General features: G+C 36.5%; 1 protein-coding gene across 1 annotated transcript in view; it reads left to right on the plus strand.

Annotated features, from left to right (window-relative positions):
- Window positions 1-25,358, plus strand: part of GPM6A (glycoprotein M6A) — a 42,166-nt gene extending 16,808 nt beyond the window's left edge. The window contains exons 3-6 of the mRNA XM_009952254.2: window positions 14,705-14,858; window positions 16,963-17,039; window positions 18,333-18,398; window positions 25,206-25,358. Of these exons, the coding sequence (XP_009950556.2) occupies window positions 14,705-14,858; window positions 16,963-17,039; window positions 18,333-18,398; window positions 25,206-25,358 (450 nt within the window). The remainder of the gene's footprint in view (window positions 1-14,704; window positions 14,859-16,962; window positions 17,040-18,332; window positions 18,399-25,205) is intronic.
- Window positions 25,359-27,286: the final 1,928 nt, after the last annotated feature.

Consider the following 27,286-nt stretch of genomic DNA (forward strand, 5'->3'; position numbering starts at 1 on the left):
TGTATACCGTTTATGATCACAATTAAGAAACCATCAATTATTTTGAGTTAAATATATTATTGTTATTATACTTAAAGTTAGTGGAAGTTTTTTCTTTTCCCTGGAAAAGACATATATCTGCAGTTTGATTGCTTGTCTTATTCTGATGATGTACCAGTAAGATTTTTATACAAATTTCTGGAGCTATTCTGTGTTATTGTTGTGGCTTTTGCTTCTGTGCTTTAGAGGATTGAGAGTAAAACAGTATATACAGCATTTCTGTCAATTGAAACTTGAGAATCTTTTTGACTAAGTTTATTTTGATTTTCTTGTGTTTAAAATTCTTAAGGGACAAATAACAGTTTACATTTAAAAAAAAATTGGAATTAGAAAATATCTCTCAGTCAAGCAGTGATACGTTTATAATTTATTCACTTCCTTAAATCATGTGATGATGTGAAGAAATAAGTTCTAAGAACAACAAAAGATGACTGGAGAGGTAAATCTTACCTAATAGTACCCTTTGTATGTCAAGCCCAGATTGTTCTATTGCTATGCAAATTTGCTGTAATAAATTTTGTTATGGACAGTTGCCAGAATGGGATAATGCTATTGAAGAGGATTGGCAGATACTACATGCAGCAAAAAAGCTTCCGTGTATAAAATTTTGAGATAGTAATTTTGTAGATATTAAAATCTAAGCTGTCAAAGACTAAAGAGTAGGTTTCTTTTAGCAATACCTTAATACTAAGAGGAATGTACACACATGATATTTGTTATTTTGAAGAATTACAATGGCAAAAGTAGCTCCACATCAAAAATACCTTTGTAAAAATCCAGTTGTGACTATGACTTCACAACAAATTTTCTGATATCATTCTAAACAGCGCAGTTTAGCATGCTAAAGTCTGACAATGAAGTCCTTCTGCTTTGCCATTGTCACCGATTACTTCCAATTAATATTTTCTGTGAGGACATTTATTATATCTGTGGGTAAACCTATTTCCTCACTTGAAATCTGAAAAGTAGCATGTTTTTTTTTTTCTTTTGGATCAAAATATTCTTTGAAAAGCAGGCTTTTAAGAACACCGAAAGCCAACATCTACAGTAACTTTGCATGTGCCCTTCTTGACCTCCCTCCTTCACTGTGACTAGCTCACTTTAGCTCCACATGGGCAAAAGGAATTTTTTTTGCCTGAAGTAATGGAAAAAGAAATAGCTCAACCTAACCTTTCCAGTGATTGTATAGTTGATTAATCAGCCTATATGAGCATTCGGAGGCTTAGCATCCAAGTCATGCCAGTGCTGCTGTGGAGTGGACCCTCTCAGATCAGAGAAAGGCCCTGTGAAAGTGACAGTGAACAGTCTCATTGGCAGCGTTTTCAGAATTAATTTACCGTGAAAAGTAAAAGAAAGGCAGGATAACAATGCCAGCAACATTCAAGAAGGGATGGCTGTGGTTTTGGTCTTCATTTTTCAATGCCTGAACATGCTTTTAGAGAATTAAATAAACAGTTATATATAATTGTGCTGCAGCATGGTTAGCGAAGGATGGGAGACAGGCCTGAGACCAACTGTGACACTGTTTGTATATTTGCAATTCAATACCCTTCCTTTTTATATTCAGGTACCTTGATCATGGAAAGCCTCATTTACACCTTGTTTTAGAATGTCTGCTTACAGTGTCAATAAAAAAAATGAAGAAACAAACACAAATAAGGCTTTTGTCTTTAAAAAGTTTTACTCTTATGAAAATGTTATGCTATGAAAATGGGAAAGCAGTTCTTTAATCAGAAAACATTGGATAAAGATTTCATACTGGCAGTTGCATTTCTATGTCTTTGTATCTTACCTTTTAAAAGAAACCTGTTCAGGCTCTAGAGAAAGATGCTGTATATTATAAGTTGCACTGACTAGTATATCTTCTATATCTTTAGTATTTAGGAATCTTTTATTTTAATAAATGAAAGGGTTTTTTCTGCCTTTGGAAGTTATTTTGGATGCCTGAATACCTATGTGCTATTTGACCCATGCTTCTTGAGTGCTTAAACTAAAACTTGAATTTCAAAAGTATTTCCAGATTTTATTTTGCAAGAAAAAACATGGATACTTTGCAAATGTTTTGAAACACCATCTGTAAGGGATGTGAATTTGTCACTTCATCTTGCCATTCCAGACCAGTTATTCTAGAGGCAGTGAAACTGCATCATATTGACATTTGATTCCTTGTGTATCAGGAGCAGAGTTCAGTGCAGGCTCAGCTGGCTTTCCCACCCAGAACAGATGCATAATTTCTGAATGCTAGAAATGAAGCTTTCATTTCTGAAAATCAGATACCATATCTGGATATTCTGGTGGCAAAATGCTGAGCTGACAGACAGAGAGGCCTTCCTTCTGATTGGATACTGCTGTATCTGAGGCATACAGGATGTTTCATACAACCCCTTCATGTATGAGAAGTAAAGGACCTTCTCTCCAAGACAGCAGATATTCTTATGGGTCTAGAATCCCTTCATCCAATCTTAAGTAAGGAAAGCATCTAACAAAACTCTTGTCCCCATACATGTTAAGCAGCAAAAGCCATAAGTAGTTTCAGACACCAACATGGGAAATGGGGAAGGTGAGATTCATAGACACAGATGTATCCCACATAACTAGGAATGTTGCTAAGGTTCCCAGGAGAGGGGCGTATGCTTCTTCAGTAGTTGAAGGAAAAAGGGGCTTAGAGAGACTTTCTCAGCTAAGCTAAATTTTTCTGGAAGTAACTGTCCTATTTTCTGCAAAGAGGATAACCCTCAAGCCTTTTAAGTTAGGTCTTTTATATTAAGCACTTCAGTCAACTATCTAAATTTAGTAGGATGGCCCCTTTAATTGGAGTTTAGGTGAGTAAGATTTGCTATTTAACACTGCCGGAGTTAATAAATAAAACATATTAACAATTTTATAGGTTTCTGGAAGTCATCTTATCTCTGGATACTAAACCAGTGTTGGAATTTTTTGAGGAATGGGTTCCTTATAATCTTCTATGCTTGTCCTTGAAATAGGAGGGACAAGCCCTAGCAATACTTCAGAACTCAGCTGAATGAGAATCTCTCATCTTTATGCCGTTACTCTCCCAACTACATTGTTAATATACGTACAGTCTCTTAAAAAGATAGAAGAATGCAAATTATTACTTTTTCCCCATTTTTTATACTTTTAGAAACCTCTTGCAGTGAGCTCAGAAATTATTTTGTTAAATATTTCTACATGCTGACTGTATTTTTGGTCTGTCTTATTTCTTTAATCTGGCCAGGTTGTTTGTTTTTCTTTATTTTGTACTTCCAGATTTTCTCACTCAGGGATATCACACTTACAAAATAATTCTTTCGTCTGATCATTCCTCTTCTCACATAACTTAGCATGTGTTTTATACACAGCCCTTTTGTTGACTGCAGTGTTCATTGCTTCTTTTAATAGAACAGTGTGCCAGACATTGTAATGTGCCTTGCCAGTAGCTTCTCAGTTTCTCTTGGTCTTGCTGCTCACTGACAGAATTTTTGTTGGTGGTGATAAACTGGACAAAATGGTTTTGCTTCAGATTGTGCTGTAAGCATGTCTTTCACATTGAGGACAGATTCTTTCCTTGGCATGTAATTTCAGCCAATAAGTTGGGGTTTTTTTTAATGAAACTGTTTTCTGAAAATGTGCTGTCGTATGTTTCCAAAGCGTGCTTGACTATGGGAGCTGTTACATTTTTTTCCACGGGCTTTACCTTTCTATTATGACTATCATAAATTGTTCAAGATGATAGCTTTATTGTCCCTAGGTTCAGATGATCCTTCTCATTTTTAACTTGTATGCTTCATCAGATGATCATAGTTTTCCCTGAACCTTGTTCTCATCCGGCCGCCTTATTCTTTTTCACTGTATATTGACAACTTGCTCTTTTTTATAGTTATTTAAACTGTGGATGTCAGTGGAATTATCATAAATTCACAATTTTATAGTCAAAGATGTGTCCTTTGTCACAGAATCACAAAATGGCAGGGGTTGGAAGGGACCTTTAGAGATCATCTAGTCCAACCCCCCCTGCTAAAGCAGGTTCACCTACAGCAGGTCACACAAGACTGCATCCAGGAGAGTTTTGAATATCTCCAGGGAAGGAGAGTCCACAGCCTCCCTGGGCAGCCTGTTCCAGCTCTGTCACTCTTAGTGTAAAGAGATCATTCCTTATGTCCAGGTGGAACTTCATGTGCTCTGCTTTGTGCCCATTGCCCCTTGTCCTGTCACTGGGCACCACTGGAAAGAGTCTGGCCCCATCCTCTTGACACCTGCCCTTTAGGTATTTATAAGCATTGATAAGGTCCCCTCTCAGTCTTCTCTTCTCCAGGCTGAAGAGCCCCAGGTGTCTCAGCCTTTCCTCATGAGAGAGATGCTCCACTCCCCTCATCATCTTTGTAGCCATCCACTGGACTCTTTCCTGTAGTTCCCTGTCTCTCTTGAGCTGGGGAGCCCAGAAATGGACACAGTACTCTAGATATGGAGTAGAGGGGGGAGAATAACCTCCCTCGACCTGCTGGCCACACTCTTCTTGATGCACCCCAGGACACCAGGGGTCTTCTTGGCCACAAGTGTAGGGTACATCACTGGCTCATGGCAAACTTGCTGTCCACCAGGACTCCCAGGTCCTCCTCTGCAGAGCTGCTCTCCAGCAGGTCGACCCCCAGCCTGTACTGGTGCATGGGGTTATTCCTCCCCAGGTGCAGGACCTTGCACTTGTTGAACCTCATTAGGTTCCTCCCTGCCCAGGCCTCCAGCCTGTCCAGATGTCACTGAATGGCAGCACAGCCTTCTGGTGTATCAGCCACTCCACTTCCAAAGGGTTCTAACCTGCTTGCTTTTCAGTTCTTCCACTTAAAATTACTATCCCCAAAATCCACAGAAACCATATATAGATTTTTGTTCTTTGTATCAACTGCATCTTCATATTGATGTCTTACAAATTCGTAGTTACCATTGTAAATGTTTTTTGGTATTACTTGCTCGGGAAGAAGGAGGGAAACTTGTAAATTTATCCCCTGACTGCTTGTATCCTTTTATTCATGTATGATGATTAGCATTCAAGTTAAGCTGGTTAGACTTAGCAAACCAGAGTATTTTTATAAATACTTCTTTCAGCTGAAGAGCTTCAGCATTTAAGGTCAGATTTTTAGAATCCCCTTGCTGATTCAAAGCCATGTTATTGACTTTCACTGCTTAGCAAGACAGCAAACATGAAAGGAAGGTACCTAGCCCTTGATTCTCTCATAGGCTTCTGAAGTCCTGTTAAGAACAAATCAGGAAAGAGCACATGTTTTTATTTCTGACAGCCAAGCGTTCAATTTGAGTGACACATCTGTTTAGAGAAGTTATGAGTATTATTCCTGTTTTCAATGTTTAAGCTTTACGGTCTTGTTCCCAAGTATAGACCATGCAGACTTCCCGAACAACAATCGCAGTCTTGGCAATGCGAGAAATGTTAACAATCTCTACAGTGCAGTCTTTTCCCAGCTGAGTGTTATCTTTTTCTGTGTATAGAAAACTTGTCATCACTGAAAGCTGTTAGACTATGGATCAGGATTTTAGAAATAGATTATCAGCAATTTTGAAGCAAAGTACCTGGAAAACTTACTACTAGGACCTGCCTACGTTGACAGACAGCGTGTCATAACATAACTGATTGTTTTTCATATTTTATGTGTTTGAGTTGAATAGTTGTGGCATGAATGCAGTCTGAAGAACCCACGAAGCAGCAGTATTTAATGAAGATCTCTATTTCTTTTTTTTTTTTTTTTAAAAAAAGCAGTTTTAAAACCAGATTATTTATTTGTAATCATGTTTAAATACAAAGCAAATATCTTAGTTTTATTCCCTTGGAGTACCTCAAAGTGTTAGAAACACTACCAAAAGGAAAACAAAAGGAGGAGGAAAACTTTGAGAATGTGAAAATATAAGTATATACATTTTGAGAAAAAAGTAATTCCTACCTGGAAGATTGTAAAATTGAATAGGAAATTCTGCTGTTAAACAGCAGATAAGATCCAATGCTCTCTGTAGGACTTTGGAAGCCTGTTGGACTGCAAAAATTAGTCTTGCCTGAAAGACATATAAAATAACTAATGCTAACAACTTTAAGCATAACAATGTTACAAAACCATCAACATTCTAAAGAAGTTTCAGAAATTAAAAAAAAAAAGTGTAATTAGTCTATAAGGGAAGTATTAAAAAGAAATTATAAAATCTTCAGGGAATATCTAGTCTTGCATCAATGCAAAGCCATCTTTTACAAAATTAGTATGTTCTGATAGTTAACGGATTTGTTTACAAAGCAAAGCTTCAAAAAACGTATCAATTTGCTAGAGAATCTTCTTTTTGTATTTCTAATGCAGCTGTGGAAATCTCCTCTTCCACTGCTATCAGTAAATCAATTCAGAGTAAATCAGAAAGTAAACCAGCTTTATAGGTATCTAAATAGTTACAAAGCAAAAGACAGCATGCGTAGACTATTTCAACCTTGAAATATACCTTTAAAAAAAATTTTAGAAAAATGTATGTGCAGATGAAAAGCAGAAAGTTAAGTGAGAATTGCTTTTAATTTTGTCAAAACTAGTTTTTTGTCAATCTAAAATATCTGTAGAAGAAAAATTTTTTTTTTTTTTTAAAAAAGCACAAACAAAAGAGTTGCATAAAATGGATTCTTTAAAATTTAAGATTTCAGAGATTTAATTGTTTTCTGGTAATAGATTTTAACAGTTTAAGGAGTGTCTTATTACCTAGTATTTATTATATGGATGAATTGCAATTAGGCAAATCTGAGAAGCCTGTCTCACTATGAAGAGAAATTTGGACCAATATTGGCTTTTTTTCCTCTCTTGAAGCAGTTGACTTGAATGCAAGCCAAGAAGAATCAACCACATGACAGTAATGGCATAGCAAGAAATGTATCCATGTTTCAACAAGACTCTTGGAGCTGTGCCTGGGAATATGTCAGAGAGAGAAATAGGATGAACATGTTTTGTAGAGGCAATAACAAATGTCGAACAAGTGATCATTAGCAATGAGAGTGATATTTTAGACCAAGCAGAAACGACTTTGTAAGTGTGTATTTTCTGTGATTTATAATTCATTTAGTGGTAATATCAGAACTTCAGTCTTTCTTCCACCAGCACTATATGTAAAATTAGCTAAGTTGAAATACTTTTGCTTCATCTTTTACTTCTGTTCAGAAATGAGGCATTAATGTAGGAGATGCTAGTTAGCACAAAACCAAGAATGTTAGAGGAGGCTATCTGGTTGTGAGGTAGTTAAGAGTCCTTCTTAAACATATTTAGATTTCATACTGTGTAAGAAGAGGGTGTATGAATAACAAGAGAGGTTGGCTAGGGTGGCAAAGAATGATCCGTAACATATTGAGCATTGATATATCGATGAGTTTAAAGGCATCTGCATTTTTTTTCAATTTAGATTTAAATAAATAATAGTATTGCTGGTTCTAGACAACATAACATTTTTAACTAAGCAGCAAATTCTATTTTAGCTTCTGCAATGTTAAAATCCTTTCCAGAGCAACTCAGTGAGTTTTACACTTGCTCTCGTATTTGCATATGGGAAACAGTACATCTAAGATGCTGTTGCAGAGAACACTGGGAAGAGGTTGAAGTATTTATGTAGAGATTCTTCTTTAAATGTGCAAAAATTGGAAAATTCTGTTGGGTTAATTATGAATCTTTCAAAAGTAAAAAGAACAAAATACCTCTAGTGTAACAAAACAGGCTGTGAACAGGAACAAAATATCTAATATTTACAGTAATCTATGATAAAGGTTTATTGATCAAAGGAAGTTACTGAGTCTGGACTGTAGATATAAGGTAGTAGACAGAACACTGCATTATAGAAAACTGAATGCAAATAAACAATAGGTCTGAGGTAGGAACACGTGTAGTACTTTTAAGTCTGACTTTCTGTAAAGTGCAGAAGGAACTATGCACTCTATCAGTACAACTTTATCAAGACAAAATTCAGCTTTTAAAAAATATATGGTGATGAATAATTTAAAAACAGTGTGTAAATCTGTTTATGCACAGGGTAAGGAGACAGTAAAGTCAACTCAGAGGAATTTCTCCTTGCAAAAAAAAAAAAGACAAGGCTGGGGCAGAAGACCTGAAAGCCAAAGGTCACTTATCAATTTAAAGCTGAGTAAAGTGCTAAATCTAAATAAGTTTTTATTAGTATTGATATCAAATCTCTAGCTGACAAAGTGAACATGATGTTAGAGAGACAGAGCAATTCAGGAAGAAATTTAAAATATCTTCTTGTTCATGCTTCTGAGTTGCCGTCAAATTACACACAGGGTCTTGTTCTGATGTGCAGTTGGGAAACTGCACCCAGAACCAGGACTACACAACACACTGCAGAGGTCAAGGGCCTCCCAGTATTCCAGTTAGAGACAGCCAGGCTAACCCTGGGCTCATCTTCAGGTGATCTCCTGCACTGACAAGGTTTCATAGTAAAGCATAATAGGCTTTTGTCAGGTTGGAGGCATGTGATCTCTGTAGATGATGTTTTGATCTCTGGCAAAAACTGTCAAAGAGAATTTCTGAGCCTGTGAAGAGGTTTGGAAGGAACCTCATAGATTGCCAAGCTGAAAATAAACAAGTTTTGTGTATGTGTCATAGGATAATAAATCAGAATGAGATAAAAACACAGCGAGGTGTACATCTTCTTACAACTCTCTAGGTTGAGAGCTCATGTCGGGGGGGGAGGTATATAAAATATATGTATGATTAAATTGAGAGGAAGTGCAAATGTAAGTACTGAGTAGTTCGGATTACATGGCAATTCAAGGTTTCTGAAGATAATTTTTATTCAGGCATTTCTGAATGTGTTGCTATTTTTATTTTTTTATTTGTTTTTGGTGAGCAGCAGTGTCCTCACACAATAAAATGACAGGAGTTTAATTTTTTTCCATTGTAATCCACCTCTCTGTAGTAACAGTACCTTTTAGATAGAATTTCACTCTCTGTGTCTCTAGGGTCACCGAAGCAATCGTACAATGTTTCTTCAGGAGTATTAAAATTTTTATAACAAAATTAAAACAAGAACAGTGTTTGAAATCCAGTGAATGTGCTTTTCATGGGCAAAGGACCCATAAATTTTAAAAAGCAAGCAGTAACTGAAATCTTGATCTTTTTACAATGGATAGGATTTGGGTAATGTTTTCAGCTATGACCACCATGAAAGCTGTTGTGCTGTATATGTATAGTTTCAGAACATTCTCTGAAATCTCTACTTCCTGACATTGATCTGTGCAAGAGATTTTATAAAAAAATCTTTCCAGAACAGTTGAAGATTTGCTTACTTCGATAATTTATGATTCAGGAGTCATTACTGGAAATGAAAAGCTTACAAAATCTGGCAAGAGGGTTTTACCAGCCATGGTGTTAGTACAAGAAATTAATAACTTTAAAGATTTGTTTTGTTCAAATAATTATTTATTTTAGCTATTCTTTCCCAAGGTAAGCTGATTATTGATTAACGATTTTTTATCTTCATTATTTGGTAGATGAATTTCACTATCACTTCCAGTTTGGTTTGGGTTTATATGTTTGACTACTTACAGTGAAAACTGAACTGATCAGAGGAAGTAATTTTCACTACCAACGCAATACATAGCATACTAAAGAACAAACTGTGATACCTCTTTAAGATACTGTACTGCTATTTCATAAATCTTTGGCTTGTCACGTAGCAGAATGCTACTTCAAAGCAGAAAGATCCCTTTGAATCTCAGGAGACTGAGTTCTGAATTTAATTCCTGGAGTGAACAGGCTTCTTAAGCATTTCTTGTAAGGCCTCTAGAGTAAAGAGGGAAGATTGTAATAGGAGAGAAAAATTATCTAAAAAGATAGTTTAGTCCTTCACCAGTGGTTTTAAAAATAATTCACAGTTTCATTCCTCTATAACAAGAATTTATAAACTAACATCTATTGCTAGAAAGTAATAACTTGTTGTGCAAGGTTAACCACCTGCTTTTCACTGCCCCTACAGCAGAAAGTATATTATTGCCCAGACCATGTTTTTGTGATTTTCTTCACTGATATAGTGATAGCGGCTTCCAGGGATAACTCGTAGCTGCCAAGCATTTTAACGTGAAGTTTTGCATTTTCATTAGTCTTATATGAAACAAATGAAATGTCTCTATTTTTTCTCCTCTGTTCATCTTGTTGTTATGACATGAATTTGGGCATATCATTGACCATTGGATCTTCGGTTGAAAGTGACTAAAAGAGGAAGAATAAAGTTCTTCCTTTTCTAAAATATATTTTTAAAATGAAATCAGCGTTTGATTCACTTGTTTGAGATACTCAATCAAACAGATTCATGTTTTTCAAAGAGAATCTCTTCTACAAACAAGCTGACAATACTCTCTAAGAAGGCAGCTCTTGTGACTCCCAGCAGCTACCATGTGACAGATTTCTCCTCTTATTCTGTGCCCAAGGCAGGTTTTTTTAGAGGCTAACAAGCTCTGTTTTTTCACTTCTTTGCTGTACCAAAGGTTTGTATTATCTCGGTACATATTTTTAAACAAGTTTCTGAAGCAAGCAAGGCTACAGAGAGTTTCATCCCTACTACAGATCAGAAAATAAAAAGATATTAAATAGGAATTATAACAAACCTGTGTGGACTTCAATCTTAAAAACAGTTACTACAGTTCAGTAATATAAATAATATCAAAGATTTATTTCTCTATTAAATTATTATACATGTACTACACCAAGATATGTACTAAATTAATTAAATATTATTTAGTTCAGAAACTAGGCATGAAGGTTAAAAAATAACCTGGTTTTGGCAAGCTCATAACATATAAGCTAGGAGGCTGGTTTTACTTTTAAAATACTTCTGTAGTATAGTAAACTAAGAATCTAAAGGCTGTTAAAGACTGTTCTGACAACACATAGGGAGCCTTCTTTCTTATTTCTTGCTCCTGCTTTAGAAAAATTGAGTACAAATCTTTAGCTCAATAATAAATTAAGATCAGAAATTTTAGTTGGGAATTCATAGCCCTTAAGTGAATCTACATTTCCAAGTAATTTTCCAAGTAATTATTTGTAAATGAGTGCCTGGGGTTGAACCAGATGTTGTCTCATTAGTTTTAACACTGTAATATGGAGAAAAAAAAACAACAACCAAACAAAAAAAAACCAACCCAACCCAACAATAAAGGAGCAACAACGAAAAAATAAATAGGAGTGTGTACAAAACAGAATTTACTTGTATTGACTATTTTCTCTGCAAAAGATGGAATAGAATTTCCATTATTTAAAACAGCTGCCACACAGAAAAGTCTATTGTAACATTCAAGGGTGTATGCCTATTACAGACTTCGCTATCATTTTATTTTATCAGCTGGTTTTCTAGTAAGTGTGTTTTAGGGAAAAGTTGGAGAGGAAGACAGACCCTATCTGCATGAATACGTTTTCAAAAATCTTTAAACATAAATTAGACACATCAGTTTCCCTTTTAAAGTAGTTTGATGTTAAGGGAAATGTTGAAATAGTTCATAACTTACAAACTGGCAGGCAAAGCTGAAGTGTTGAGAACTAACTGAAGAAAAGGATAGAAAGCAAATACCTAAAGTATTAAACAGAATAATTCTATTCTTTGTACCACTTTATCTTTCACTTTACTGCATCCTTCTGATACTTATTTTTAGTGCTATGAATTCTCCAGCTTTTTAAACTGCTGCTGAAAGGCTCATCTACCTAGGGACAATCAGGACAATTAAACTGAATTGAATTTTAAACTGGATTAATTAAACTATGTTAAATACCTATGTAAATACACTTTCTCAGAAGTAAAATGGCTTTTATTTAATATTCTTAGGAAGTGAGTTAAAGCAAATCAAATTAACGTCTTTAATATTGCTTGAGAATGTCCATCCTATTGCTTCAAAGTAATAAAACTGCTTCACCTGAAATGCAAAACTTTTGTTGTTTTGCATTGCTTTTCCTGATCAAGTCTATGTGGGCAAACCACCCCTCTAGGAATTTTTGCTCTTTTACAACCATTTTGAGTGTGACTTTATTTGATTTCCATAACTAAAATCTGTGTTTACTATAGAATGGTTTGTGTTGGAAAGGACCTCAAAGACCATCTAGTGCCAACCCCCCTGCCATGGGCAGGGACACCTCCTACTAGATGAGGTTGCTCAAGGCTCCATCCAACCTGGCCCTGAACACTGCCAGGGATGGAGCATCCACAGCTTCCTTAGGCAACCTGTTCCAGTGTCTCACCACCCTCAGGGTGAAGAACTTCTTCCTTATATCTAGTCTAAACCTTCCCTCTCCCAGCTTCCAACCATTACCTCTTGTCCTATCACTGCAGGCCCTTGTAAAAAGTCCCTCCCCAGCCTTCTTGTAGGCCCCCTTCAGGTACTGGACGGCTGCTATAAGGTCTCCCCAGAGTCTTCTCTTTTCCAGGCTGGACAAGCCCAACTTTCTCAACCTGTTCTCATATGAAAGGTGTTTCAACCCTCTGACCATCTTGGTAGCCCTCCTCTGAACTTGCTCCAGCATCTCCATGTATTTCTTGTGTTGAGGGCTCCAGAGCTGGATGCAGCATGCCAGGTGGCGCCTCATGAGGGCAGAGTAGAGGGGCAGAATCCCCTCCCTTGACCTGCTGGCCACACATCTTTTGATGCAGCCCAGGATATGGTTGGCTTTCTGGGCTGCAAGCATACACTGTTGGCTCATGTTCATTTATGGTAGGCTTTTTCCTTTATCCCCTGATGTAAAAGGTCTTACATCAAAAATGAATGTAATTTAATGTGTTTCTTATTAACAGAGGTGAGCACCCTAGTTTGTTCTGAATAACGAATTCCCTTGTATGTAGACCCTAAATTTGTCTAAATACAGTAACAAAATGACAAATCTATTGTCTCATTGGTTCAATGCAAAATGGATTTGCTGGTGAGATTCACTAATGGCAAATTGTGCCTGATAAATTTGGTGGCCTTCAACCATGGGGCTACAGTGTGGATAAGGGAAGAGCAACTGATGTCATCTACCTAGACTTGTGCAAAGCATTTGACACTGTCCCACATGACATCCTGGAGACACACAGATTTGATGAATGGACCACTTGGTGGATAAGGAATGGGCTGGATGGTCACACTCAGAGTCATGGTCAACGGCTCAATATCCAAGTCGAGACCAGTGATGAGTTGCATTCCTCAGGGGTCAGTATTGGGACCAGTGCTGTTTAACATCTTTTTTGGTGATATGGACAGCAGGATTGAGTGCACCCTCAGCAGGGATGCTGACGACACCAAGCTGTGTGGTGCAGCTGACATGCTGGAGGGTAGGGAGGCCATCCAGAGGGACCTTGACAGGCTTCAGAGGTGAGCCCGTGCAAACCTCGTGAAGTTCAACAAGGCCAAGTGCAAGGTCCTGCACCTGGGTTGGGGTAATCCCAAGCACAGATACAGGCTGGGGGATGAGTGGATCAAGAGCAGCCTTGTGGAAAAGGACTTGAGTGTGTGGGTGGATGAAAAACTGAGTATGAGCCAGCAATGTGCGCTCGCAGCCCAGAAAGCCAATTGCATTCTGGGCTGTATCAAAGGAAGTGTGGCCAGCAGGTCGAGGGAGGTGATTGTGCCCCTCTACTCTGCTCTGGTGAGACCTCACCTGGAGTACTGTATCCAGCTCTGGGACTCCCAGCATAAGAAAGACATGGACCTGCTTGAGCAGGCCCAGAGTAGGGGCAAGAAGATGATCAGGGGGGCTGGAGAACCTCCCCTGTGAGGACAAGCTGAGAGAGTTGGAGTTGTTTAGCCTGGAGAAGAGAAGGCTCCAGGGAGACCTTATTGCAGCCTTCTAGTACTTAAAGGGGACCTACAGGAAAGGTGGGGAAGGACTCTTGATCGGGGTTTGTAGTGATAGGATGAGGGGTAATGGTTTCAAACTGAAAGAGGGCAGATTTAGATTAGATACTAGGAAGAAATTCTTTACTGTGAGGGTAGTGAGACACTGGAACAGGTTGCCCAGAGAAGCTGTGGCTGCCCCCTCCCTGGCAGTGTTCAAGACCAGGCTGGATGGGGCTTGAGCAACCTGGTCTAGTGGGAGGTGTCCCTGCCCGTGGCAGGGGGGTTGGAACTAGGTGATCTTTAACGTCCCTTCCAATCCATACCACTCTATAATTGTATGATTCTATGGTTATGTGGCAGCCATGAACAATGATTCATTTTTATTAACCACATTTTAAAAGCAAAAGCTAGCAAAACCTATAGTATTTCATTCTAATTTTTTGCATCATGATTGATAATGGAAAAAACAACCATGTGGCCTCTTGTCTTAACTGTGGAGTAGTGGTGGTAGAAGAGAGTGAGAGGCATGCTTCATAAAGCATGCAGCTGTCTCTACTTCAGATGTGGCACTTTTCAGCAATCATAGGCCCAAGAGTGACAGGAATGTGGAGTAAGATTTCACTTCTGGAAGCATAACTGTTCTTCAGAAACTTCTTGTCAGTGCTCCATCATTCACTTTTACCAGATCATGAGTTATTATCAGACTAAACCCATAAGGTAAATAAGAACAGAAACAGTCAGAAACATGTTTGTTACTTCTCTGTGGTTCCTTTTTTTTTGCAATGGAGTATCAGTTCTGACTTACCACTTGTTTTCTTTTTCCCTCTTTTACTGCAGTTTATTATGCTGACGTACATCTTTATGTTGGCCTGGCTTGGCGTTACAGCTTTCACTTCTCTGCCTGTTTACATGTACTTCAATCTGTGGACCATTTGCCGAAATGCCACTGTAGTGGATGGAGCTAATCTCTGCTTGGATCTTCGCCAGTATGGTATGTGAATGAAGAGCACTAAATAGAAAGCAAAATTTCACAAAAGAAAGCATCACGTTGCTTTGCATCTATGTATCTGAAATGAAATGTTTCAGTGTTTCTGAAACAATTGTTAAGCAACTCTTTCTATCCTTTTACCCACTAGTCAAGGCAGTATATTAGAGATACACTGTATTTCCAGGCCTGACAAAATTGAATCAACATTGCCCGTCTTCCCAGAGTACTGAAAATTTGGCTTGAGGCTTCTGTTTAGTCTCTTCTTTTGGAATTACTGGAACTTGTTTAAAATAATTTATCTGGAGAATTACTCTTCAATCTTGTGGTAGGACACTGTTTTGGAGATGTGAGATTTTAGGTTATCATCTGCCTCTGCAGAGGTCAATTGGGACAGGACAAGATTTATTGCTTGCAAAAATTTTGATGAAAAGCAACAATACGAATAGTAACACTCTAAGAGGCTGGTGGAGAGAGAGGGAGGGAGTGAGGCTAAAGTCTGGACTCTGGAAATTAGAATAAAGTGGGGATATACACATATGTGTGTTTCGAGGGAATGGGAGATTTGGACAAAAGAGGGTTTGGGATCTTAAAAAGTCTGAGAATTCTTGTTTTGGTGATGATAATGCAATTCCTTTCTACCTCAAGACTGATTTGAATCTAGATGTTCTGGTCTCAATGGTTTCTCAGCCCACAGAGCTTTGGGTAGTCATACTCTTACCAGGCAGTTCCTTGAATCTTTCTTTTGTTGCCTTGGCCCAATATAAAATTGCAGTATATCTCTAATTGTAATTTTGAGATATAAAAAATGCTGTATGACTTGGGAACGAAACAGTTAGGTTCATATTAAACATTTCACTTAACCTGAAATAAAATATTTCACATTATTGTTCTTAAGAAAGGGAAAAAAAAAACTACTGTTTTTAATTTATTGATTCCCTTCCCCACGCCCAGTATGACAGGTGAGTTGAGAAAGTAATTATATCTGTACAGATTTCATCAAGAGTATTAATTCTTCTTTCCATGACCTTTTATTTTCCTAATATTAATGACTTTTTTTATTATTAATTCTATATAAAATGTGTATAGAACACTAACCTTTAAAATGTGTATTCTGTGAATTACGAATAGGAAAGAACAGTACCATTTTTCATAATAATTAAGTTATAGCAGTTTTCTTCAAGTTAGTCTTTGATTTAGTATCCAGACATTAGCTAAAGGAAACAGTGTAGCAAATTCTAGCTATTCTTGCTGATAGAGAAACTATTATTACAATAAAGTATTCATTTGGGTAATGCTTTTTATACTTTGTGAAAGAAACTTTGTACCAGATCAACATGAGGGTAGGGAATGTTTGTAAATAACACGGTAAGTGTATATACTGGCTGAAAATAATTCTTTGGTGTTTTGGTCATTGTGCTGACCAAAATCTGTAATGAAGATATTTTTTTAAATGGCTGAAAAATTATTACCTGCATGTTTCCTATTAGGGCTTTTATGAAATAGATGATGCGTTAGATTTGTGAAGGCTGAAATTATCGAAGATTCATAGAACGGTTTGGGTTGGAAGAGACCTTAAAGATCACATAGTTCCAACCCCCCTGCTGTGGGCAGGGACACCTTCCACTAGACCAGGTTGCTCAAAGCCCCATCCAGCCTGTCCTTGGACACTGCCAGGGAGGGGGCAATCACAACTTCTCTGGTCAACCTGTTCCAGTGTCTCACCATCCTCACAGTAAAGAATTTCTTCCTTACATCTAATTTAAATGTATTCTTTCAATTTAAAACTGTTATCCCTTGTCCTTTTCCTACACCCCCTGATAAGAGTCCCTCCCCACCTTTCCTGTAGGCCCCCTTTAAGTGCTGGAAGGCTGCTAGAAGGTCTCTCTGAAGCCTTCTCCGCTCCAGGCTGAGCAACCCAACTCTCTCAGCCTGTCCTCATAGGGGAGGTGCTCCAGCCCCCTGATCATCAAGAGAAAACTAATTTTGTTGTTTAAAAAATTTCTGTAAAGCAGCCAAGAACTTGTATTTCTTAACTTTTCTGCCTTCTATGAAGTAAGCTTCTATGTACTAGGAATACTAAATACTATGAATATTTATTCTGCTCCAGGTATTGTAACTATTGGAGAAGAAAAGAAGGTTTGCACCGCATCAGAAAGTTTCATCAAGATGTGTGACTCTAATGAGGTGAATAAATGTGATAATATTTTTGGCAAATTCATAATATCTGTTAAAGTAGGAAGTACCTGATGTGGTTTTTTTTTCTTCTTACTCTTAAGGTTCTAATTCTAGTTATGGTGATGAAATAAAATCCCAGAGGAAAATACAGTCAGCAAGTACTTTACCCAGTCTTTTACCATGTACCAAATTTAGTCAGTGCAATTTCTCCAGCCACTTGTTTTCTAAATACACTTGTATTTTATTTTTTTTAAGAATTCCATTGTCACTTGTATTTTTACTGAGATGTTTTTGAAAGCTAATGTGCCTGCTGCACAGTGAATAGGTCTGTATAACGAATTGCTGTTTGAAAATCTTATGATTATTGTTGTGACAGGAGAGTCAATATTTCAAATGGGTGTGACCAAATCTTGCAGTATGTTAGGATAATAACTCCTAGTACATTTTTCTTTGTAGTTTTTCCCTTAGGCAAATGCCACCTATTTCAGTTTTGTTTTTAAGTGATCAGGGATGAAGACAAGACAAACAAAATTACATCTATGTAAAACAAAAAAGAGAGGCTAAAGTCTTGATCCCTCTGAAGTCAGAGGGTGCTTTGCTAAATGTTTCACTGGGTCTTACTATGTTTGAATAAATCTTCTTAGAGCAAAGGTACACAACCTGCCTTTATACCAAAACAATCTAAGAAAATGCAACCTTTGGTGTGCAGTCAGTATCCAGTGACTGCTGTGTAAACCAGATCCCTGAAATGAAAAACGACTGTAACCATTTGGTTTGGGGTGAGGTGAGGAAGGTGGTTAACTTGAATTATTTAACCTGGTTTATATTAGATCACTGTGAACAACTATTATTGTTAGATTTGGGACGGAATTAAATCAATGTATGAGGATGAAAAGCTGCAGCTAATGAAGGGAAATAGGGTTTTCTTAGGCTGTCTGTGCCACTAGAGAAATTACCACAAACATTTGTACATCTAGTAAGGTAGTACTAAAAAAACAACTGAACAAAAATGCTTGTCCGTTTATTTTTAAATAATTAGTTGTCTTAACATTTTATGATTTAAATACTATTTTTTTCAATAAAAATTTGCTTTACCCCTGATATGAGTATTGTAGCAAAACAAGCACAAGCACAATGTCACATAATGATATCAGTCTTTTGGAAAAAGGGTTAGTAATCATTACTTTTATAGAAAGGTGTCACCAGGAAGATAATTATCTGCTCTACTTTATTCTGACCTTTTGTTCAGTTTCTGTTTAGTGTACCACCATGAAAGTCCTTTTCTTTGTCCTCACTTTGCAGCTAAACATGACATTCCACTTGTTCATTGTGGCACTTGCTGGAGCTGGAGCAGCAGTCATTGCTATGGTAAGCTACCCAACACTGTACTTCCGTTGTCATCTGCATTGCTGATACATTGTGGTTGTTACTGAGTGTCAGTTATTCAGTTTCCATGCTGTCACTCAATGCTATTACTGAAGCATAACTCTGTGATTCAGTACTCTCTCTTATCTTTTTTTAAAATATATTGATGAATTCCTTTTGAAGTAGAAGATGATGATTACTTTTTTGAACAAAACCCACCTTTAACTAAATGCTAAGCATTTTTACTGTTCTCTTGCTGTGTTCAGACAAGTGTCTGAACTCACGTGTCTGTCTCATGACCATAGTAGTATGCTTTTATGATCTATGCCTTTCTGGGTATTCACAGGTTTGTCATACTGTCATACTGCTATTTTAGGAGCAGATTCCTTTTGTCAGTTCTGTGCATATATGCAAATACATGAGTTTTTTCTGTCAGGGCTAGGTTTTCTAGGTTTTGCTTTTTTTTTTTTTTTTTTTTTAATAATGAAGATTGCTTTGAATTTGATGACATTTTGCCAATGAGAATGTTCCACTGAGAAAAAAGTGTATGAGCTAGTGCCCTGCTCTTCTGTCTTTTTTTTTTTTTTTTTGCTGTGTCTGCTTAAACATAAAGGTATTTTTAGAACAGGGATTCGGTACCAGTGAAGGTTGGTATAATACACATTGGAATGGGAAATGAAAAATGACTGTTAACTTGTTACTGATGCATTCCATAAGAAAAGCATTAGTGATGGTGATTACTATTCCTACTGCTACTAGTAATTTTTCACTGAATCCTTAAAATTACGTTTATAAAAAAGGACTACCAGAAAACATTCAATGAAACTGGTATTCCTGTTGCATTAGTGGGGTTTTTTTGTTTTTCTCTGCTATTTTTTCAATATTACATGACACTGCCAACACAGCAGAGGTAGCTAAATGAAAAATATTATTTTCAATGTAATTTTTGTTTCAAGACCATGAATAAGAATTACAATAGTATAATATAATTTATATTAATAATTTAATTGATTTTCCAAACTGAGACTTTTCTGCTTTCAGCTGACAAAATGGTGACCCAATAGTAATTATTATAATATATATATTAGCGTTACAAGAGCATATTCAAGAGACCATTATTTCTCCAGTGCATTATTGTTTTGAAGTATATTCAGTAGTAATTATCAAATGCTAATTTGTTCAGATAACAATTCGGTATTTCAAATAAACATTTTGAACCAGAAGAGCCACCAAAAGATTTTCGATTAAAACAAACACATCTTCAGTGAAAGAAAATTAAGTAGATACATTGAGCCATGTAGTTTAAATACATGATACTTTCAATGGAGTTTAAAAAAAACCCTTCAAACCTTGCAGTACCATATCAAAGATGCCATAGATGTGTTATGCCAAATACTAATCCACTAGGAATTCACTGTGATGGCTCACATTTATTCACATATGTTTGAAGGGTTACCCATACCCAAGTATGCTTTTTATTGGATTCTGTGACTGCACAGAGCAGGCATAATAACACTGACTGTTTCAACAGAAATATAAGTTAAGGATCTAAGTGCCAGTAAATGGTGTAACATCCAAATGCTGGTAAATGTATGTTTTGTGAAATGTTTGCAACTGTATATATTTTGATTTTGTAATTAAATTGTTTGGTTTTAACCTGCCATTGTGATCTGTTAGGTATCTGGTGAAGACTAGCACATTCCACTCTTTGATGGTGGTCATTTCTAAAACCGGCATACCAGACCACATTTATAGATTGAGCAGTGTGCTTCATATGTGGCACAGTAGCCCAAAATTGTGGGGAGAGGACATGAGGGAAAGTTCAGAATTTTGTGACTGGAGACGCAGGTATTAACAGGTTCTCTTTCTTTAAGGCACATTTGCTTTCCCAAGGAAGAAGTAATTTATGGGAGGGAAAATGATTTTGGGTTTTAAATGTCTCACACAGGAAGAAGAAAACATCTTTTTTCCCCAGATTCTACATTCAAATTAGTAGAAGGTGGTAAGGTATCAGCTGTGGGCTAGGGTGAGGAACGAAGTGTGCAGAAGCCATTTAATTCACCAGAGAACCAGTGTCCATCCCTCCATGTGCTGTTGAAGAATGATCACAAATATGATTTAATGAAGTTAGTCTTTGTATATATCCACAACAGCAGCAGATCTCCATATCTGCGAAATTTAACACTTCTTAACAGAAAAGTGAGATTAAAACACCAGTCCTTTACAAAAGAGAAAACTTATGAATTTATTGCACTACTAAAATATTTATTGCAAACAGTTACTTTAAACTAGAATAGTCCATCTGACTAAAGCAGCAAGTATTTTGTACTTATTACCAGTCAGTAATAGTAGTGCATCATCAATGAGACTGCTGAATAACTCAATTGGTAACATCTGCTCTTTTAAATAACATCTAAAGTCATGACATTGATCTACTCCACTATATCCTCACTTCTGGCTTTGTGGACATTTGCAAATGCTTGATTGTTTAATAAGTGCAGTTTTCTTTAACTCTTTTAGTGTCAATATTTGTCATGAAATTCATCAAAGAAATCAGCTTGTTCATAAATTTTAAGACATCTGTCACCAGGATACTTTTCATGAAACCGTATTTTTAAAATGTAGTCATTTTTTGCAAAAACCTCAAAAAAAGTAGTTAATAGTTGCAAAACCATTTGGTCACAAGTCACAATTTTCCCATATCTACTACTTTAATCTCTCTCTTTAATCTCCAAAGGAGAATGCTGTTTTGGGGTTCAAAAAGAGAACTGGCCTATGAGTTAGGATTGATGTATAGAAAAACTCATACTCTTTACAGTATATGTAAGGGAAAGGTTTATTTTGCAGAGAAGTAAAATTTTGAATAGTTTGTTTTGCAAATTTGTCATTAGACTGCAGCCCAAGTTGAAAAAAAATTACAGAATTATTTATGTTGTAGTTGTCTTTTATGAGTCTTGAGCACAGAAAAGTTAGCCAGAATTTTGAGTCATACTGAATTTGTACTGTGTATGATTCTGAATGTTACTGTTCTTTCTTATGTCTGAATGGATAATAAATGGATACAGAAATGATCATTGAAGTAATACGTATTAGTTTTACTGTTGTCCGTGTTGTGTCAGATAGAAACAGAAGACGTGAAGCTATTTAAATGTAAAACCATACCATCCCAAAGGGCTGATTGTAAAGCTAATAAACATCTTGCCTGTGATATTTTCCCAAAACCACTACAGCAAAAGCGAATTATGAGTTACACAGTTTCCCTCCTCAAAAGTTACCATGTGAACACTACCCTTCCACGTGAACTTCCACAGAAGTTACGTCCTGTAAGATGGGTGTGCAATCAATTCTTCTGAAACAAGAACAAGGGAAATGTATAAGTCGTCTAGTCCCTCTCCCCCAGTATGTTTGTGTTGTTCTGTACGATAGTAGGTGCATGTAAGTGGAGGGAAAAAAGTTATTTAGACGTCCACCCTGCTGAGATAACAACAAAAGGAAAGGAAAAACAAAACAAGATTTGAATGGCTGAAGTGTACTTCTACCTTATGACAAAATCTAAGCAGGAATGTTTCATAGGTATGGAAAGACCCCACGCTGTCTTGCATATGTCTGTAATTGAAACACCCTGAGGCAGACCGTGGAATCTGCCCTGCCTCAATTTGAATAAGCCTTGACAGGGCCCGGCTGGCTTCAGGCTGTTCAGGTCATGGAAGTGTGAAATGCAATTAGTCAGTCACTTAGAGATGACCTTCTTAGTGTGACAATATTATCTAGGAACTTGTTAAACAAAAAAACAAAGGTGGTGGGACTGTTAAACGTGTATGTCATTATGTAACATGGGTATGTGTTTCAGGTTATATTCGATGTGTAAGCTAAAGTAGTTGTTTCCAGGAAAGTCATCCTACTTACAGTGAATATGAACTCCAAGTGTTTTCAACAGTTATTCCAGAAGTTTTGCTCTTTTTTAAGAAAGGGGTGGGTGAAGAATAGGAGTTTTATGAAGATCAGGCTGTGGCCAATGTACTATCAGTATAGTTTGTCTATTTTTTTAGTAGAAGAAAAATGCCAAGTGAAACTGCAAGACAATTTAAATTTGTCTCTTACTGGGTCACTACCAATATTTTGTGAGGATAAGAAATGTGCCTACATGGTTCCATTTTCGTCATGTATTCTTTGGTTGCAAGGTTTTCTGGTGGATGTGTTTTCAAAAGCCAGGAAGATACGAATACACTGCTCAGATATCCCCCACTTGTAGGATTCTCATGTCTACAATCTGATTGAGGTTCAGATTGTATTTTTTTATTTAAATCATACCCTCAAAGGACCAGCACTGATGCTTTCACTGGATGCAAATTGTAATTGTCTGGATTGACTGAATTATGAGGATTACCAGCCTGTTTCTTTTGATTTTCCTCAGGAGTTTTACTGTGGAGGAAATTGAAGGCATTTCATTCAGTGGAATGGGGATTCAGCGTTAGTGTGTCTCATTTGAAATGCCTGATCTGCTCACGGTGAAAGCTTTCAGAACTGCTGAATCTGATACAAGGCGTTTCTTTTTCTCGTGTGCTAAATTATGACCAGAAAGTGTCCCAGAGCAACACACTACATGCTGCCATCTCCAGCACTTATACTATCACCACAGGTTGTGCTGCTAGTATTGCACTATAGATGAAAAGAAACTCCTAAAGATATGTAGAAATACTACTACCTGTAGAGTTTTTCCTAGAGGACAGAGTCTTCTTCATATTTTATGGCTCCTCGACTTAGGCTATGTTCCTCAAGCAGGGATTAACCATGTGAAAGCTTGCCATGAACCACCAGGATAAAGAAGACACCAAAAATATATGGTCCTTTGAAGGATTTTGGAATGCTTTCCTTGACCTTATTTATTCATATTGAGAAATATACATTAGCCTGCACTAATCAGTCACTGTTGCCACCAAACATTTGTGGAAAGAGCCAACATTGGCATTTCCAAAAAAAGAAAGAACATATTAAATTGTTTCCATTCATTTAGTACAAATCTAAGATACTATCGACAACAGTCCAACATAAACAAGAGATTTTGCATAATCTCGATTTTCCACTCATTGAATCCCAGTTTAGTTTCTCAATTTCTTAGGGAGGAGTGGAATCTTTTTGATTTCAGAAAAACTATCTGTAGCCTCTGAGGCAGTTGGCTAACATAAATTTAAGAGATGCTCTCATCAAAAAGTATCTGAAAGCTTGCTAGGGAAGGAATAAATGTGCAGAGAGTCCTAGAATAAATCAGTTGAATACCGTTACTGAACATTTTTATTTTCTGGATGAATACAAAGCCAACAGGTCACGTCCTAAGGTAAGAGGGAAATGGGTTTTGAGAAGGTCAAAGGCTCCTTGCAAACAGATCCAGCAGACTGAAGGTAGGACATTTGAGGTTCACCTTCAAAAGGAAAGCTTTCAAAGTCTGCAAATGTCCTGAAAGGCCCAGGCTTGGGAAGCTGAAGTGGACATGAGAGCAGTTCATTACTCTAACAGGCAGCCAAAGTAGACTTCACGCTGTAGATGGCCACAAGCGTGAAGACTAAGCAAACTAACTCCAACAGGGGCTGAAGGCAGACAGCATGTGACTGCCCCTGAAGGAGGAGTTTTGAATAACGTATTTTTGCCACCAGTTCTTTGGAGGCCTCAACTTCGTTCCTTGTTATTGGTGGATTAAAATTTATCACTTGTTTGACCATTCATTGCCACCATTCAGAAGACTGGACATCTATGGGTTGTTAAGCTCAGTCGCTGGCAGCCATACCGTGTGATTTTTATAAACTACTAAACTCCATCTCAAAGGCAATTAGGGTGTTTTACATCCTTTATTTATGATGAGAAACATTTTCAGAATGTAATTATTTTACTGGTAAGATACCTTTCCCTGACTTTCAGATTAAGTTTATTCAAAGCCATGTGTAAAATGTTTGTTCATGTCATAATATTGCCATATCCTCTAACTGGTGTTTAACCTTCTGATGTATTCACAGACATTCAGTCCTCCCCATTTGCTAGCATAAATAAGCTTTTTGGGAGTATATCATCATAGCTCATCCAGTGATTTCTGTTGGCTGTGAGTCAGGTCCTACATCCAATACTCACCAATAAATTGTATAATAATCACAAGCTGTGGAGGTTTTTCCCCTTCTTTTCAGATATTTTTTGTTATTGTTGTTTTTGGATGGAGCACTTCGAAAGCTCTTAATTTTGTTTTCTTAACAAATAGATAAATGTATTTTTACATGTTCAAAAACTTACATGGAACGCGAACATTGTTTCTGCCTCATTCAGGATGTATACAGAGTTGTCTTTTAAAATCATATGAAACACTTTGTTTTCTATACATTTTAAAGAATTACATAAATTGTGGTATAACTAATATAAGAGTGAAAAAATTACTGAATTAAAGGTGTGTTCCCTTTTAAGACCTCAAGTTTATTTGTGACTATATTTTGTCACCTTTTATTGACAACTTTCTTTCTAAATTAGCCGGTTTTGACAAAATAGCTGAAAGTTGCAAATGAAAAAAAGAAGTCATGGCTAAATTGGAGCTAATGCTAACCGTAACAGGAAAGAAAAAACAAATCTTTCTGTAACTGTATTAGACATGTAATTGTAAGCTGTGAGGTGAGTAATGTGAGGGTTAATGAAGCTCAGGCTTGAACTTCAAATTGTATTGCAGTACTACTTCTTGACTTAACAATGCTTATCTCTATCCTATAGCTTTCAAGTTTGAACTTACTCTATTCTGACTAGGTCTGTTGGTTCCTAACTGTGTTGCCTCTCTTACAGGTCCATTATCTCATGGTCTTGTCTGCCAACTGGGCCTATGTGAAAGATGCTTGTAGAATGCAAAAATACGAGGATATTAAATCAAAGGAGGAACAAGAGCTTCATGATATTCATTCTACTCGCTCTAAAGAGCGGCTCAATGCTTACACATAAAAGAAACCTTGTCTTACTTTCTAACATGTGAATGCTTTATTGTTTAACTAAAGGCCATCCAACCATTTTAAAAACAATTGAAAGTGCTTCTCACAAAAGATAGTTTGGGTGACTTACATATCACCCGTGTACAATTCTTGGTTGTCTAGCACTTGGTTTCTTAATTAGTTCTTACTTTGTGTGACCATTCTCTACCACAAAGCTCCTAAACAGCCTTTCCTGAATCCTTTTAAGCTAATTAGTTCTGCTAAATCAAGGATACTAAACTCTTGTCAAATACAAATATGTGTTTGATTTTTTTATCACGTTGTATGTGTTATGCATAACACCTTTTGCATTGTTTCTTATATGTTTTTGGAAAAAAAAGTAGCTTTTTATACTTTTTAGTTTTGAGTTCAATAACTACTTTAACTACAGGTATACTTAAAAGGGACCATTGTACATGATGTACAATATATAAAGAAAACATTCTGATGACTTTCCTTTATATTTGGAAAACTTGCCAGATGGACCCTGATCAACTTGAATGAAGGTCCTAAGTACGTTTTAAACAATCAAAGGTGCAATTTCTAAATTTGTAATAGTGGGTAAAAAAATTTAAAAAAAAGAGAAAAAAGGAAAAAAGAAAAAAAAAGAAAAAAGTGCTTCTTATCTTTGTTAACATTGTATTATTATTGATGTTTTTAAAGAATATTCTCTTGTTCCAAGTTCCATGGGTGATAATTCCTGTTTGTATTGTGAGCATGCAGACCGTGGTGCTAACAATGCATGGCCACTTGCCTTTTGAAGGAATTCAATACCACGGCTACCTGTTAAAGAGTTATGGTATATAGACAATTGTTAATTAAGTGATATAGTTATCCATAGTTTTTTACAGAATGATTTCTCTTTAATTCAATGATGGTTATGCTAAATTGGAGCTGTTCATGTGATGATGTAAGAAATTACTGCTTAGCTACATTTATGAAAGTAATATATCAAAAATACAGTGACCGTAGGAGTCAGATGTCTTTTTACCTGCTTTAAAAATTTAAATGGATTGCACCTGTCTGAACTGTACAAGATATATTAAAGAAAACTTCCATAAATGTTATAGCTTGGCTTCTAGCTTTCCTATACATATTGGTTTACCTGTATTACGTTAAAGTAAGGTGAAAGACCACTACAGAGCTTATTATTTCAAAGTGTAGTAATATATTTGAACCTTTATTTTGATAGGAAAATGTTATCAGAAAGATAGGTCATCTTAATTTGAAAGAATTACCTGTATCAAAAACAAAACAAAAAACCCTATTTAAGAAAAGTCAGTATTATTGGACCAAATTTGGTGGATTTTTGGGGGTTTTTTTGGTTTTTGTTTTGTTTTGTTTTGTTTTTTGCCTATTTCTAATGCTACAAGAATGATGTAAAGTGTCTTTTAAAGTGATGTAGCCTGACAAGACATTTTTGTCAGTGTTAAAAATCTTAGGTAGTTTTGTGCACTTATTGAACCATTGTGAATTCTCTCTCAGTGTAAGTGCATTTCTAATAAAATTTCTTGAGTAAAACTCTTCTTTGTACTATTACTAGTCATGCATCATCAGTAATTTTTAAAAATTCTTGTAGTAAGTAGAGGGTAATACTATAGTTACTTGTGGCATGATAATGCATTAAGTAGTATTAGTTGACTGAATTTTTTTTCTTTTTCTTTTCTTTTGCTTGTTTTGGGGTTTTTTTTGGTTGTGTTTTGATTTGGGATTTCGGTTATTTTTTTTACACTTAGGCTGTCCTACGGGGTCAACAGTTCTCTGATAATGTGCAGTACCGGTATTACAGTTCTGCAAAAAGTATTAGGAACCTCTTTTGGACTCTATATTGTAGTGTTTCAGTTTTGTGTCTTAAAACGTTTGTGCTGATTTTTAAAACTATGTCTTTTAAACTCATGTAAT

The sequence above is a fragment of the Leptosomus discolor genome, chromosome 4, assembly GCF_034619465.1.
Source record: "Leptosomus discolor isolate bLepDis1 chromosome 4, bLepDis1.hap2, whole genome shotgun sequence".
In the NCBI taxonomy this organism is placed as follows: Eukaryota; Metazoa; Chordata; class Aves; order Leptosomiformes; family Leptosomidae; genus Leptosomus; species Leptosomus discolor.